The sequence below is a fragment of the Lontra canadensis genome, unplaced genomic scaffold, assembly GCF_010015895.1.
Source record: "Lontra canadensis isolate GAN:19392208 unplaced genomic scaffold, GSC_riverotter_1.0 scaffold125, whole genome shotgun sequence".
Lineage (NCBI taxonomy): Eukaryota > Metazoa > Chordata > Mammalia > Carnivora > Mustelidae > Lontra > Lontra canadensis.
The window spans coordinates 297906-311193 of NW_022631119.1; the positions used below are offsets into that span (position 1 = coordinate 297906).

A 13288-nucleotide genomic window follows, 5' to 3' on the forward strand; every position below is an offset into this window, starting at 1 on the left:
TGATCTCACATTAGTCTCAAGAAAGGAGGGCTGACCCTGTTTGGCTCCTGTCTCTGTCCCAGGTTTCTGCCTCTTCGGGACCAGCCCCTTGGTTGACACCACTCCCAGGTGGCAGCCCCAAGCCTGGTGTCTTCTTCCCATTCCGCGGGGGCCTGATGGGGTGATTAGGTGGGCTCAGGGTCCCCAAAGGGGTGAGTTTCCATAGGCCTAACGTGTTCCCCTCCTCACAAGCTTTACTCTGCACAGAAGGATGCGTTTCAGGGATGTGCCAGGGCCCCCCCGGCTAGAACAGGGACACCTCACGGGGCAGACAGCCCTGCGCGCTGCGCCACCTCGCGCCGTCCTGCCCTGGGGTCCTCTAAGCAGCCGCCTTCTACCAGTCCTCTCCCCCCTCCACTCTCTTCCCCTCCCGGGCACGGCGGCCCCGCGGGCTCCGGGAGGGACCAGTTCGTGGGCCCGGGAGCAGACCCGGCCGGAGCTGACGAGGCCCTGGCTCCAGGGCGAAGGACGGCTGGAGGCGCCGACCGGCCGGGGCGGCCGCGCGGAGCTGTCCAGCACCCAGGCGGGGCGCGCGCCCCCGGCCCGCCCCGCCGCCTCCCCGCCCACGGCCAGCGCCACTGCGGCTCGGCGGGCGCGTCACGTGGCTGGCGCCGCGCGGCCTCCTGGCTCCCGGCGGGCGCGAGGACCCACAGACCCACCGACGCACCAGCCACGGCACCGGCCGCGTGGGCCGGGGGGCGCCGGGGCCGGGCCGGCTGCGCGCCGCGGGGCATGGGCGCGCCGGGGGCCCCCGGGCACAGGCCGGCGGCGGCAAGGCGCCCGGGGCGCGGGGGCAGCGGCGGGCGGGGGTCCTCCCTGGCGGCCGCCGCTGAGCCCCCGCGGGGCCCGTGACGCCGCGGCCGATGTGGCCCCGCGCGCGCTGCGGGCCTGCACCGCCGCCTCACAAAGACGCCGCCGGAGCCGCCGCCCGCACCCGGCCGGCGGCCGCCGCGGGAGCCCGAGCCGGAGCCCGAGCCCGAGCCGGAGCCGCAGCCGCTGCCGCAGCCGGGGAGGCAGGAGGCGGCGCCCGCGGGCGGCCGGCCCCGGCATGGAGAAGCGGGCGGCCGCGGGGCCGGAGGGGGCGCCGGGCGCCCGGGCTCAGCTCGCCGTCGTCTGCCTGAGTGAGTGGGCCGCGCAGGCCGGGCGGGTCGGGCCCCCGCCTCCGAGCTCCGCGCCGCGCCCGGGACGGCCCCCGACCTGCCCCGCTCTGCTCCCCCGGGCTCGGGCCGGGGCTTCCCGGAGCGGGCCCTGCGCGAGAGGGCGGCCCCCCGCGTCCCCCGGCCTGCCGTGCTCTCCCGCCTGGGAGGCGACTCTGGCAGCCTAGCCCCGGCTCCCGCCCGGCTCGGAACAGTGCGTGGAGCCCGGGGCAGCGGGGCGCGGGGCGCGGGACCGCCGGACGGTGCGGGCGGCGGGGCGGTGAGGGTGGCCGGGGTGGGCAGGCGGTGGCTTTCCGCCGGGCCTGGCGGGGTTAGGGCCTCCGGAGCTGCGGACAAAGGCGAGGCGGGCGGGTCTGTGGCCGGCTGTCCCCTGAAGAAGGAACTGTTTCCTGCTGGGACTTGGGGTGGGGGCGGGTGCCAGCGGGAGCCGCGGTCAGGATGCCGGGGCCGGAGGCTGCTGCGAAAGGGACTCCTGTCTTCCCTTTGTGTCTCTTAGACCCAGCGGGGCAGGCCTGTTCAGCTCAGTGGGGTGTGTTTGGGGAGGGTGCTGGGACCTGTCTAGGCCTGACATCTGGGTGGGAGGGATGCCTGCCCTGTCCAGGAGTTTTTCTGTCGACCTTTCCAGGGCCCTGTTTGGGGGAGAGGGGAAGAAAGGAGTTAAATCCTCAACCCACATGGCTCCTTTATTTACCATGATGAAGGAGGGAGGCCATTAGCTTGGGGTCATTAGGGGACACCCTACTGTGACACTAGTGAAGATTCTGTAAGCCCAATAAGTTTGCTTGAAGCAACTGAAAGGACACAGTGAAAAAGAAACCTGTCCGTTTTTAGCTACACCCTCTTCTTGGGTGCAGAATCAGGGAGCTCTGAGTCCTGTGGAAGGCCCCTTGGTTCAGGTGTGGGAAAGTCTAGTGATGGATGGGACCCCCCACCCCCACCCCCGGTGAAGTGCCCACTGCCCAGTCTGTTAGTGGTCATGTGCTCTGGGCTCTGAGCTGCTGGGTGCTGGGCTGCCCAGGTGAGCAGGGCAGGAGGACAGGCCCGTTCACTTCCCAGATGTGGCCCCGGGCTCTGCCTAGCAGAGCCTGGGGTTTTCAGAGAGGGCATCTGCCCCTGCATCTTCACCAGGTGGGGGCTGACCCTGCAGAGATGATCTCTGCCTCCCTTGGTATCCTTGATGTTGGGGGAAGGGGGCACCCTGAACCCTGGGAAGTTGAGTTTGCCTGTATCCTCGTCCTGGTCCTGTAAACCGCTGCAGGAAAGCCATGGATGAAAGCAAAGGGCAAAGCTCATGGAGGTGGATACTTGAGGGGGTGGGTGGCAGGGAAGTTCTCTGCCCCTCTTCTCAAGGTCAGCATGGCATGGCGAGGGGGACCTTGAATCCTGCTATCTGTGCGTCCCTATAAAATGGGGTAATCAGAACTGCTTCCTCCCTCCCTGGCTTGCCGGTAGACCAGGTGGCTGGCAAGGCCCCTCAGAGGGATTCCTCCAAGAGGTCAGGGCCTCCTTGAAGGCAGAGCCCTTACCCAGGCTGAACCAGGGTGGCCCACACATGAGTTTCCAAGCTGGAGAGGCGAGGTAGAAACACACCCCTTCCCACACAAGTCAGAGTCGGCAGCCACAGAGGGCAGCAGGAGTGGTCTGCTGGAGCCAGGCTTGTGCCTTGGCTGTCTTTGGGAGAGGGTGGGGTCCCAAGACCCTCAAGGGTCCTCCCCTCTGCCCATCCCAGCAGGACCGGGTGGGAGTGGAATTCTCTGGCAGCACTCTGGGCCCGGCCCTGTGAGATGAAGAGAGGCGGCCCAGAGTTTGGCTTGCCCATCTAGGGCTGCTGTTGGCCCACGGCAGGTGTCTGGGCCCCAAGTGCCACTGCCCCCCACCACTGACACCTCCTTGTGTCTCCCACAGTAAACATCGTTCTCACCGGGCGACTCAGCAGCGCAGTTCCTGCCTTAGGTGAGTCAGATACTTCTCCTTCCTCCCTGCCCTTCTGGTTTTCGTGACCTCTGAGGACGGGCCTTCAGGACCCTTCCACCCCTGCAGTCAGCTGCCCCCTTCCAACCTCAGCACTTGTGCATTTTTCCTGCATCATGAAGGAGTCATTTGGCCTTGGGCAAGTTTACACCTCCCTGAGTCTCAGTTTCCTCTTCTGTAGAATGGGTGCAATAATGGGACCTACCTCAAAGCCCGGTTATTAGGGTCAAATGGGCACGCAAAGCAAGGTGTTCAGCATGGCCATGACACCTGGTGGCTTAATGGCACTAGCGAACTGTCACGGGTCTAGCGTAATTGACACATTGTGCTTCCTGTAGGCTGTGGGGTGCCCCGAGGCCACGAGGCACCATGAGATGCTGGCCTGTTTTAAAGTTATACCTGGAACTCAGCTTATCAAGGTATGGCCGAGCAATGACACACACAAGCCAATGCCATTGACAGAAGAATTTGATTTTTATGTGTCTTGAGAGGAAGAGACACAGGGAGAACGCCAGGTCAGGCAGATGCAGGAGTCGGGGGAAGGCCCAGGCCAGAGCCTTTCTTGGAGTTTCCATGGGAAAGGCAAGGCAGGGCTGGGGAAACAGCTCAGGACTGGCTAGTTTGAAGAATTCTGGCCTGGCTTGAGGCTACAGGGGTGGTCTCTGGTTGCCTGGTACCTGGCCCTGGGATCACGTAGGGCAGGGGAAACACCAGCTTGGTATGCAAATTAGGAAAGAAGGTGGCTCAGCCTGGGTTCAGCTGGTCTGTCTGAGCAAGACCAGGCCCCAGGCAAGCTGGTGTGCTGGACAGAGATTCACACTTTGGCTGGTGTTTGGGCCCTGGGATTAGTGGTGGCCCGCAGGATCTAAGAAACACGGGCCAAACTCCACCCGTTCCCACTGCCTGTCTCAGTGGGTCCAACCATCCATAGACCATCTTTGCATTTGGGCCCTGTGCCAGGCACCTCGAAGACTGTCAGGAATGGGACGGGCGACTGAGTCCATCCAAGGGGGTTTGCTCTTTGCTGAGGGGACTGCCATGGGGAAGCCCTGGCCTCGTGGCCCTTGGGGCCACCGGGAGACGTCTGAGAAGGGCCTTAGGGAGCTGGGGAGAATGTGCAGTCTCTGGTGTGGGAGGCCTGCGACTTGTTTGCTGGTGCCGCCTGGTGGGCTGGAGGCACCCGGGCTTTCTCATTCCTCTCAGGACCTTGTAGCCAAAAGCCACTGTGGCTGGCTCAGGGAGAGGGATCTCTGTGGGCCGTGGTCTCTGGGATGGGGAGGCCTGGGGCCCACAGAAGCTGCTTTTGCAGGCCCATCTCTCACTTTCAGCTCCTCGGGCTCCCTCTTGATTTCCCCTGTGCCTCGGCTCCTGCTACCAGCAGTCTGGCCTCCTCTGCTGACGCAGCTGGCCCAGGGCCCTGACTTGCTCAGCGCCAAGCCAGCCTCAGCGCCACCTGGTGTCCTGGCCCCCGCAGTGAACTGCCCAGTCGCCCCGTCCCAATTTCCAGGAGGAGACGGACTGGAGTCAGGGGTCTGTGGCCTAGGTAGAGAGTGGGAGGGTAGGGACCTGGCAGGGTTGTGGGTGGGGGGGTCAGGTCTTACAGATGTGAGCCCCAGGAGAGCCCTCCTGCTGGTGTGGGGGGGTGGCCACGTGGCCTTGAGATGTCTGCCACGTGCCTGTGCCCTGGGTTTAGAAAGTGATGTTCTAGGGACAAGCTTTGCTCATAGAGTCAGAGAGAGAAAGACAGTCAGGGAGAGAAAGATAGCATTCAGGTTTGCACGTTCAGTAGGTCTTAGCCAGCATCGGTGTCGTTCTTAGCAGGGCCCACGTTGCCCAACTTCTGGGACCGCCATTCATGCCGGCATGTCCATGCGAGGCATCCCCGTGGCCTCAGCTATGTGCACGGCCTGCATGGCCACGGGCAGTGGTCTGGGGCCCTAGCTCTCCCAGAGTTTGGCTCCGTGCCTCTAGCGTTGCTCAGAGCAGTGGACACCAGCTGCTGGCTGCCTGAGCTGCCCGCTCAGACACTCCCGAGGGCCCGGGTGGACCGCCTGGAGACCTCATGAGGTCTGCCTCCCAGCGCCTGTCCTGCCCCAGGTGCGCTGGGTTGGGGCTCCCAGCTCCCGGCCGTGTAGTTACGGCAGGCAGGTTGTCTAGAGCATGGATTGCCTCTGGAAAGCGGATCTGCAGGTTGTGCTCTTGTCAGGCCTTGCTCATGCTGCCTCGGGAGTATTTCCTGACTCTTGGGACCACGAAAGAAGGGTGCTTACTGGTCTGAAAGTGCTTGGTCATCCCTTCCCCCTTGAGCAGCGCACCTTGACCGGAGGGCCGAGTCGTTTTCTGCTGGAGTAACACAGGTCACCAGCAGTTAGAGCCCCCAAACACCCCCAAATCCTGTCCTGCAAACACACAGTCCTCCCAGCATCCTTCACTGCCCACCCAGCATCACACACCCCGTCAGAGCCGCACCTCCGCAGGGCGGACCCCCACTGCCCCTGGCACATGAGTGTCTGCCTGGAGACTGCCTCTTTTCTCGAATTTCCCAACCACCTGCCCAGAAAAGCAGCACCCAGGGACTCCGTTTTACTACTGGGACAAGCTGAGGCCTGGCGTGGAACAGCGTGCCTGGCTGTGTGGGCCCTGGGGGTGCACTCGTGACGCCTTTCCCTCACCTGTGCCTGGATTCTGGGCTGGGAGCGAGGCTGCCAACACGGAGGGTGAGCTGGGGACCGCCTCCAGGCTCAAGGCCAAGCGGGTATCCAGTCAGGAGGCCCTGACCAGAGCTCCCAGCGCCCCACAGGGACTCTGTTCTTTCTCCTGCTGCATGTGCACTCCACGTGGTCCAGGCTGATGACTGCAGAAATCGTGATCTCTCGCTGTCTCCTATGTGCGAATTTCTGGGGCAGCCCTGGGGGCGACTCAGGAGGAGGCTGTTTGGAGGGACATGTTGTCAGGGGCTTTGCTGAGAGGCAGAGCTGGGCTGGCAGCTTCTAGTCGTCTGCTCCTGACGTGACTGCTGGTCCAAGAGACCTGGAAAGTAGGACCAGACATAGGTCTAGAAGCCTGTTCTGGTTGGGGCAGGTGATGCCCGTAGGCTTCGCGGGTGAGGAAACTGGCCTTTCTCTTTGTGCCTGAGGAAGGCTTCCCAGCCAGGGTACATGTGACGAGGCCCTGCTGTGCCCCTGGCCCTGTCCTAGGGGCTGAGAGGACAGGGCAGCAAAGGGTGCTTCCTGCCTTGGCTGATCAAGTCTCCTGACTTTGGGTTTACCGTGTGGATTTGATGTGGGGGGAAGAGGCACCCTGGCTGTGCCAGGCTCCCTGGCCCATGAACCTCTTGCCCAGCACCATCTAGGAGGAGAAGCCTCTTCTGGCTTTTGTAACCTCACACATCCCAGGTCCCCAGGCAGCACCCAGGGTCTCTGTGAGGTCCACAAAGCCAATGGCCTCACGTGTCAGAGGGAAGGGGCTCTAGTCCTTCCCCTCGTGCGTGCTCTTACTGCTCCTGTTTGACGGGGGAGAGATCTGCAGGCCGGGGAGGCCGGCCCTCCAGGCCACGGGTGAGTGCCAAGCAGGAAGTCTGGCCGGTGCCTTGCTGACCAGAGACTCTCGAAGCTCTGATGGCAACCCATGGGTGGCCAGCCTTGTTTTAGGGTCAAGTGTGGGTGTTTTCTCTTCTAGTCCTTCGATGCTTTCATGCGCTGTTGGCAGGGGCTTCTCCTTCCCTGTTAAGAGTGTTGGATCACCTGGACCTCCATCGTCACAGTCCTAAGAGGACGGGAGGCAGCTGAGGATTTCTACTCCCCAGTCTCCTTTCTGCAGCCGTGCCGGCTGGGGTCCCAAAGAGTCTTGTTGAGAGCCAACAGAGAGACTCCTGCTTGCAGGGCAACTGTGGAAGGGGCCAGGCAGGGGGACAGTGAAGATGTGGTGTCAGCAGCCTCAGTTTCTCCATCTGTATAATGGACCCTGCCTTTACCACAGGCTTTTGTGCAGATCAGACGAGATGGTGTGGTGAAGGTGGCTGTAGGGGCTGGAAGGGGCAGGTGTGGTCAAGTGCAGAGGACTTGCCTTGTCCTGGGAATGCCAGGGCATACCAGCATAGGCTCTGGAGTCTTCTGGCTGGACTGGCTCCCCAGGAAGCAGAGGCATGAGTAATGAAGTGGGTAAAGTGAGGCCCGCAGGGCTGGGCTTGGTGGCATTCCTCGATCGCACTGGCTGGGATGCTAGCCTGCGTGGGTCGCTGATGCAGCAGATGGTCCACACTTCATAAATGCACTGGTTCAAGGCCAGCAGGGAGAGGCTGATCCCACCAGGGGACCACGGGTGCTCCTGACTCTGTCACTTAGTGCTGTGTGGCCATGGGCAGGCCCTTACCCTCGCTGAGCCTGTTTCCTTGTCTGGTTATGACATCGACGTCCAGTGGCTTCCCACTGATGAGTGTCCAGCCCCAACTGGACGTCGGCTCCGTGCAGGCCTGTCTCATGATCTTCACTCCCCGCCGGAGATCAGCACGTCTGCTCTCCCTGCAGCCTCCTGGAGTGGGGCTTTTGAGTCTCTTACTCAGCATGCCTCGCACTTGTTCTGCCGCTTAGTAGGTACTCAGTCAATCCGTGCTGGGGGAGCAAAGCCCCTCCCCTCCCGGGGCTGAGGCCTGGATTTGTCCCATTGCGGGCAGGCAGGGAACCACAGCGGACTGCTCAGGCAGGCCCGACAGGCCCAGGGGTGCAGAGTTCTCCACTGAGCTGAGGCCAGGAGGCTGCATCCTGGAGGGGCCAGGGGGGCTGGGGGATAGGACCTACCCTCCGGTGCACAGGGTGGGGCTTGGGCCCAAGGCTGCCTTGAGCCCCTGTGGGTCCTCGGCCCCCCATACGCACTTCCGTGAAGTCTTACGTTTGGTCTCACCCTGGCCATGGCCACCCTTGTGTGGCCCTTGTCTTGATCCCACTTCGGGGAAGACCTGCGCTCAAGCCACGGCAGGGCTCCAGGGCACCCCCACCTCACTTCCTACCCAGAGGGGAGGCCAGCACTTCCCCTTGTTCCCACAGCCGCCTGCAGTGGGAAGCTGGAGCAGCACACGGAGAGGCGCGGTGTCATCTATAGCCCGGCCTGGCCCCTCAACTACCCCCCGGGCACCAACTGCAGCTGGTACATCCAGGGTGACCGCGGGGACATGATCACCATCAGGTGAGGGGGCCCAGGGCGTCAGGAGGGAGCTCCGTGGGCCGGCACGTGCTGAGGAAGTGTGGGTGTGAGAGCGTGCACACGTGTGTAATGGCGCCTGTGTGTGAGCGCGTGCGTGAGCAGGTGCCGACGGCAGGTGTGTGTGTAAGTACAGGTGCATGTGCGCGTCTGCGTGTACACATGTGTGAGCATGTGAGCGTGCCCAACTCCCCGGGTGTCTGTGAGCCCCTGTAGTGGGCCACCTCTCCTGCTGGACCTCTGTTGTGTGAGCCTCTCTGAGGGGCCGTGGGGCCATGGATCCCCTCAGCCTGGCCAGGGAGATGAGCCGTGGGGACTGGGGTGTGGCCTGGTGGCTTGGAGGTGGTGGAAGCGTTTTCTTCGTCCGGCAGGGGCTTGAGGCTAGGCTGGCATGGAGCCCGGAGCAGAGTTTCCCCAGGGGCCTCAGGGCAGTCTGGGCAGCGGAGGGAGCCAGGCAAGGGCCCAGGAGCTCCAGCTGCAGGGACGTGCAGAGGGGGCTTGGGATCAGGTGGCAAGATCCAGGTTGCAGAGTCTGGAACCCTGGCCTGGGACAGCTGTGGGGTATCCTGTCAGGGTGCCAAAGCCCAGAGGGCCCGGGTTCTCCCTGGCTCTAAAGCACAGGGGCATGATGGGCGCCAACAGGGGCTGTCTTGGTCTCTGTGCCTGCTTCCCTGTGGCCCCAGGGCCATGGCTCCCAAGCACTCTCCCTTCAAAGATTCCACCGTTACTCGCCACTTATAGAGTTCTCCCTGGTCCCGTAGCCTCCTTGCCCCCCAACCTGGGCTGAGGGACCCAGGCCTGGTGTTTCTCCCCAGGTGACAAGCTGTCACCCAGCTGCAGGCTAGGCCAGCCCCGTGGGCATCTACTCCTTCATTGCATAGACCTGTGAGTGTGTGCTGGGTCTAGCCCAGCAGAGCCCGCATGGGAGGGATCTGGAGTGTCTGGGGAAGGCATTGCTCCTGATGGGGATTCTGACGCCCCCTCCACTTTGGCTTTGGAGTGGGCTCTGAGTGTGCTGATGGAGGGCAGCGAGGGACGAGGTGAGACCTTCACAGAGCTACAGTGGGGCTGTCCACAGCTGTGCTGGTGCTTCTTGGAGCCACCCTTGGACCCCTGGGTGGCGGCAGGGGTCCCACTGAGAGGCCCAGAGTTCGGGCCACCCTTGCTGTGAGCTCAGGGCTTCAGGCTCCTTGCCTGCCCGCCCACCCCAGCGGTCCTCATTCTGTGTCCCTGCAGCTTCCGCAACTTTGACGTGGAGGAGTCCCACCAGTGCTCCCTGGACTGGCTCATGCTGGGCCCAGCAGCCCCACCCCGCCAGGAGGCCTTCCGACTCTGCGGCTCCGCCATCCCACCTGCCTTCATTTCGGCCCGGGACCACGTCTGGATCTTCTTCCACTCTGATGCCTCCAGCTCCGGCCAGGCCCAGGGCTTCCGTCTGTCGTACATCCGAGGTGATGCTGGCGGCAGGGCAGGGCACCATGGGTGCATGGACTCCCAAGGTCCCCACAAGCACCCTCTCTTGGCCCACTCCCTCCTGGGTCTCCCCCAGAAGCCCCATCCATTGGGGGACTGGGCCTCGGGGTGCCTTGAAGCCCCTGGAGCTCATGGACCCCACTTCACAGACTTGGCTAGAGCGGGTTGCTCACCCCTCACCCTTGGCTCAAGTCAGGGAGGAGCCACCCTGGCGTTTGAGGGGTCTCCGCCCCTCGAGTGGGCATGGAGAGGCCCTGCAGAGGCCGGGCTGGGACAGGGGAGCCACCTGCCTGTTCCTGGCCCCGGTCCCCACTGGAGGGAGGCTCTGCTCTCCCGTGACTGTCCACCCCGCACTCTTCACCCCACAGGGAAGCTGGGCCAGGCGTCCTGCCAGGCCGACGAGTTCCGCTGTGACAACGGCAAGTGCCTGCCAGGCCCGTGGCAGTGCAACACCGTGGACGAGTGTGGCGATGGCTCAGACGAGGGCAACTGCTCGGCGCCTGCCTCTGAGCCGCCGGGCAGCCTGTGCCCTGGGGGCACCTTCCCCTGCAGCGGGGCCCGCTCCACGCGCTGCCTGCCAGCCGAGCGGCGCTGCGACGGCACGCAGGACTGCGGCGACGGCTCCGACGAGGCCGGCTGCCCCGACCTGGCGTGCGGCCGGCGCCTGGGCAGCTTCTACGGCTCCTTCGCCTCCCCGGACCTGTTCGGCGCGGCTCGCGGGCCGTCAGACCTGCACTGCACGTGGCTGGTGGACACGCAGGACCCGCGGCGCGTGCTGCTGCAGCTGGAGCTGCGGCTGGGCTACGACGACTACGTGCAGGTGTACGAGGGGCTGGGCGAGCGCGGCGACCGCCTGCTGCAGACGCTGTCCTACCGCAGCAACCACCGGCCCGTGAGCCTCGAGGCCGCGCAGGGCCGCCTCACGGTGGCCTACCACGCGCGCGCCCGCAGCGCCGGCCACGGCTTCAACGCCACCTACCAGGTGAAGGGCTACTGCCTCCCGTGGGAGCAGCCGTGCGGGGGCGGCGGCGAGGGCGGCGACGCGGGCGAGCAGGGCTGCTTCTCCGAGCCTCAGCGCTGCGACGGCTGGTGGCACTGCGCCAGCGGCCGCGACGAGCAGGGCTGCCCCGCCTGCCCGCCGGACCAGTACCCCTGCGAGGGCGGCAGCGGCCTGTGCTACACGCCCGCCGACCGCTGCAACAACCAGAAGAGCTGCCCGGACGGCGCCGACGAGAAGAACTGCTTCTCCTGCCAGCCCGGCACCTTCCACTGCGGCACCAACCTGTGCATTTTCGAGACGTGGCGCTGCGACGGCCAGGAGGACTGCCAGGATGGCAGCGACGAACACGGCTGCCTGGCGGCCGTGCCCCGCAAGGTCATCACCGCGGCGCTCATCGGCAGCCTGGTCTGCGGCCTGCTGCTGGTCATCGCGCTGGGCTGCGCCTTCAAGCTCTACTCGCTGCGCACGCAGGAGTACAGGTGGGCGGGCGCCGGCTGCGCGGTCCGCGGGTGGGGCTTCCCCGGGGCATCGCGGGGTGGGGCTGGAGGGCGGGGTGGGGAGGGCGGTGGTGCCTGCGGGGAGGTGGGCGGGGTGCGGTGCTGGCCAGCCCCGCCATGCCGCCCTCCCGCCCTCTGCTGCCGTCAGGGCCTTCGAGACCCAGATGACGCGCCTGGAGGCTGAGTTTGTGCGGCGGGAGGCTCCCCCATCCTACGGGCAGCTCATCGCCCAGGGCCTCATTCCACCCGTGGAGGACTTCCCGGTCTACAGTGCATCCCAGGTGAGTGCCTGAGGGTGAGAGCCCTGAGACCCAGGCTCCCACTTGGACCCCTGAGAACGGCCAGAAGGGCAGACCGCAGGACCAGGTCGGACACTGCATGGCCCAAGGCTCAAGGGAAGCGGGAGAGGGTGCCACGGCCAGGTTGGGGGAAATCAGTTGGTCTCCTGGGGTGGCACTGACCTCTGCCCTGTCTGCCATCCACCCTGCCCTCCAGGCCTCGGTGCTACAGAACCTTCGCACAGCCATGCGGAGACAGATGCGCAGGCATGCCTCCCGCCGAGGGCCCTCCCGCCGCCGCCTTGGCCGCCTCTGGAACAGGCTTTTTCACCGGCCGCGGGCGCCGCGGGGACAGATCCCACTGCTGACGGCCGCACGCACCTCACAGACGGTGCTGGGTGATGGGCTCCTCCAGCCTGCATCAGGGACCACCCCGGACCCCCCAGCAGCCCTCACGGACACAGGCAGCCCCGTGGCGGCTGGGGATGGGCCCCCCAGTGCCCCAGGCCACGGGCCAGAAGTGGGATCCGCTGTGCCACCCTCCTCGGGCCTGCGGGACCCGGAGTGCAGGCTGGTGGACAAGGACAGAAAAGCCGGCAGGGACCCTCTGGTGGACAGCCCGGCCCCTGGGGACATGCCTCGGGACCCCTGCTCGGCCCAGGACCCTCATCCCCCGGTTCCCATTGCCAGCAGCACCCTAGGCCCCCACCCACCAGAGCCACTGGGTGTCTGCAGGAGTCCTCCACCGCCCTGCTCCCCAACGTTGGAGGCCAGTGATGATGAGGCCCTGCTGGTCTGCTGACCGCTGGACTTGCTGGTGACCGCCACAGCCCCGCTTTGTAACCAGGGAATACACAGTCGTTTCTACCCTGCCTCCGCGTCCTTCTTTCCTGCAGAGAGGCTGCCTGGAAGCCCAGCTGCCCACTCGCTGCATCGGCAGCCCCAGCCCTGGTGGGCATGGTGGGCGGGGCCACACAGGGCTGGAGCAAGGAGGCGGGTAAGGTCAGGATCCCTGAGGCAGGCCTCCTGGGGTCTCCCTCTCCCTCCTTCTCCTCCATTCTGGGAATCTATTTCCGGGGAGCAGGAGGGCTAGGGCAGGGCTCTGTGGAGAGTTTTCTGTGGCTTCTCACTTCATTCACCCTCCGGGGTGCCAGAGCTGTGCCAGACCAAATGAGGACCGTGGGTGTAATGGACTAGTCCGGGGAGGGTCCCCGGCCGGTGCTCAGCCCTCTTTCCATCCCCCCAGCCAGCCCAGAGGAGAGGCAAAGAGGCTTCTGTCCCCGTCCTCATGCCTGTGGTGTCAGTGTGGGCCTAGCCAGGCAGGATCCCTTTGCCCTCTGCCCTGTGGCTGAAGATTTAATTTCAAGGGCAGGAGGGCATGGCTGGGAATGTGGGCACAGGGTAGAGGAAGCCTACGGTCTCTTGCAGGCCCCGAACCCCCCTACCCCGACCTGGGAAAGGCTGCTGGATGCTTTCTCGAGGGACAGCGGCTGAGCACCAACTGACTGTGGCCACTTCCATCCCATCTTCCATCCCATCTCAGTTTCTCCCTGTAAACCAGAGCGAGACCACGGGCTCCCAAGTCCTGATACTCCACGGAGATTTATGGAAAAAAACAAAAACAAAAGGCAGTTCCCACAGAAAAGCCCAGACCCTCCTGAGTGGCTGACCCTTGGG

General features: G+C 64.7%; 1 protein-coding gene across 1 annotated transcript; it reads left to right on the plus strand.

Moving 5' to 3' along the window:
* Positions 1-743: 743 nt before the first annotated feature.
* LRP3 (LDL receptor related protein 3) lies at positions 744-12481 on the plus strand. Its single transcript, XM_032841872.1, has 7 exons — positions 744-1160; positions 3102-3149; positions 8210-8348; positions 9600-9814; positions 10205-11315; positions 11482-11614; positions 11829-12481. The coding sequence occupies exons 1-7, from the start codon at positions 1088-1090 to the stop codon at positions 12411-12413; spliced, it is 2304 nt and encodes a 767-aa protein (XP_032697763.1). The 5' UTR covers positions 744-1087; the 3' UTR covers positions 12414-12481.
* Positions 12482-13288: the final 807 nt, after the last annotated feature.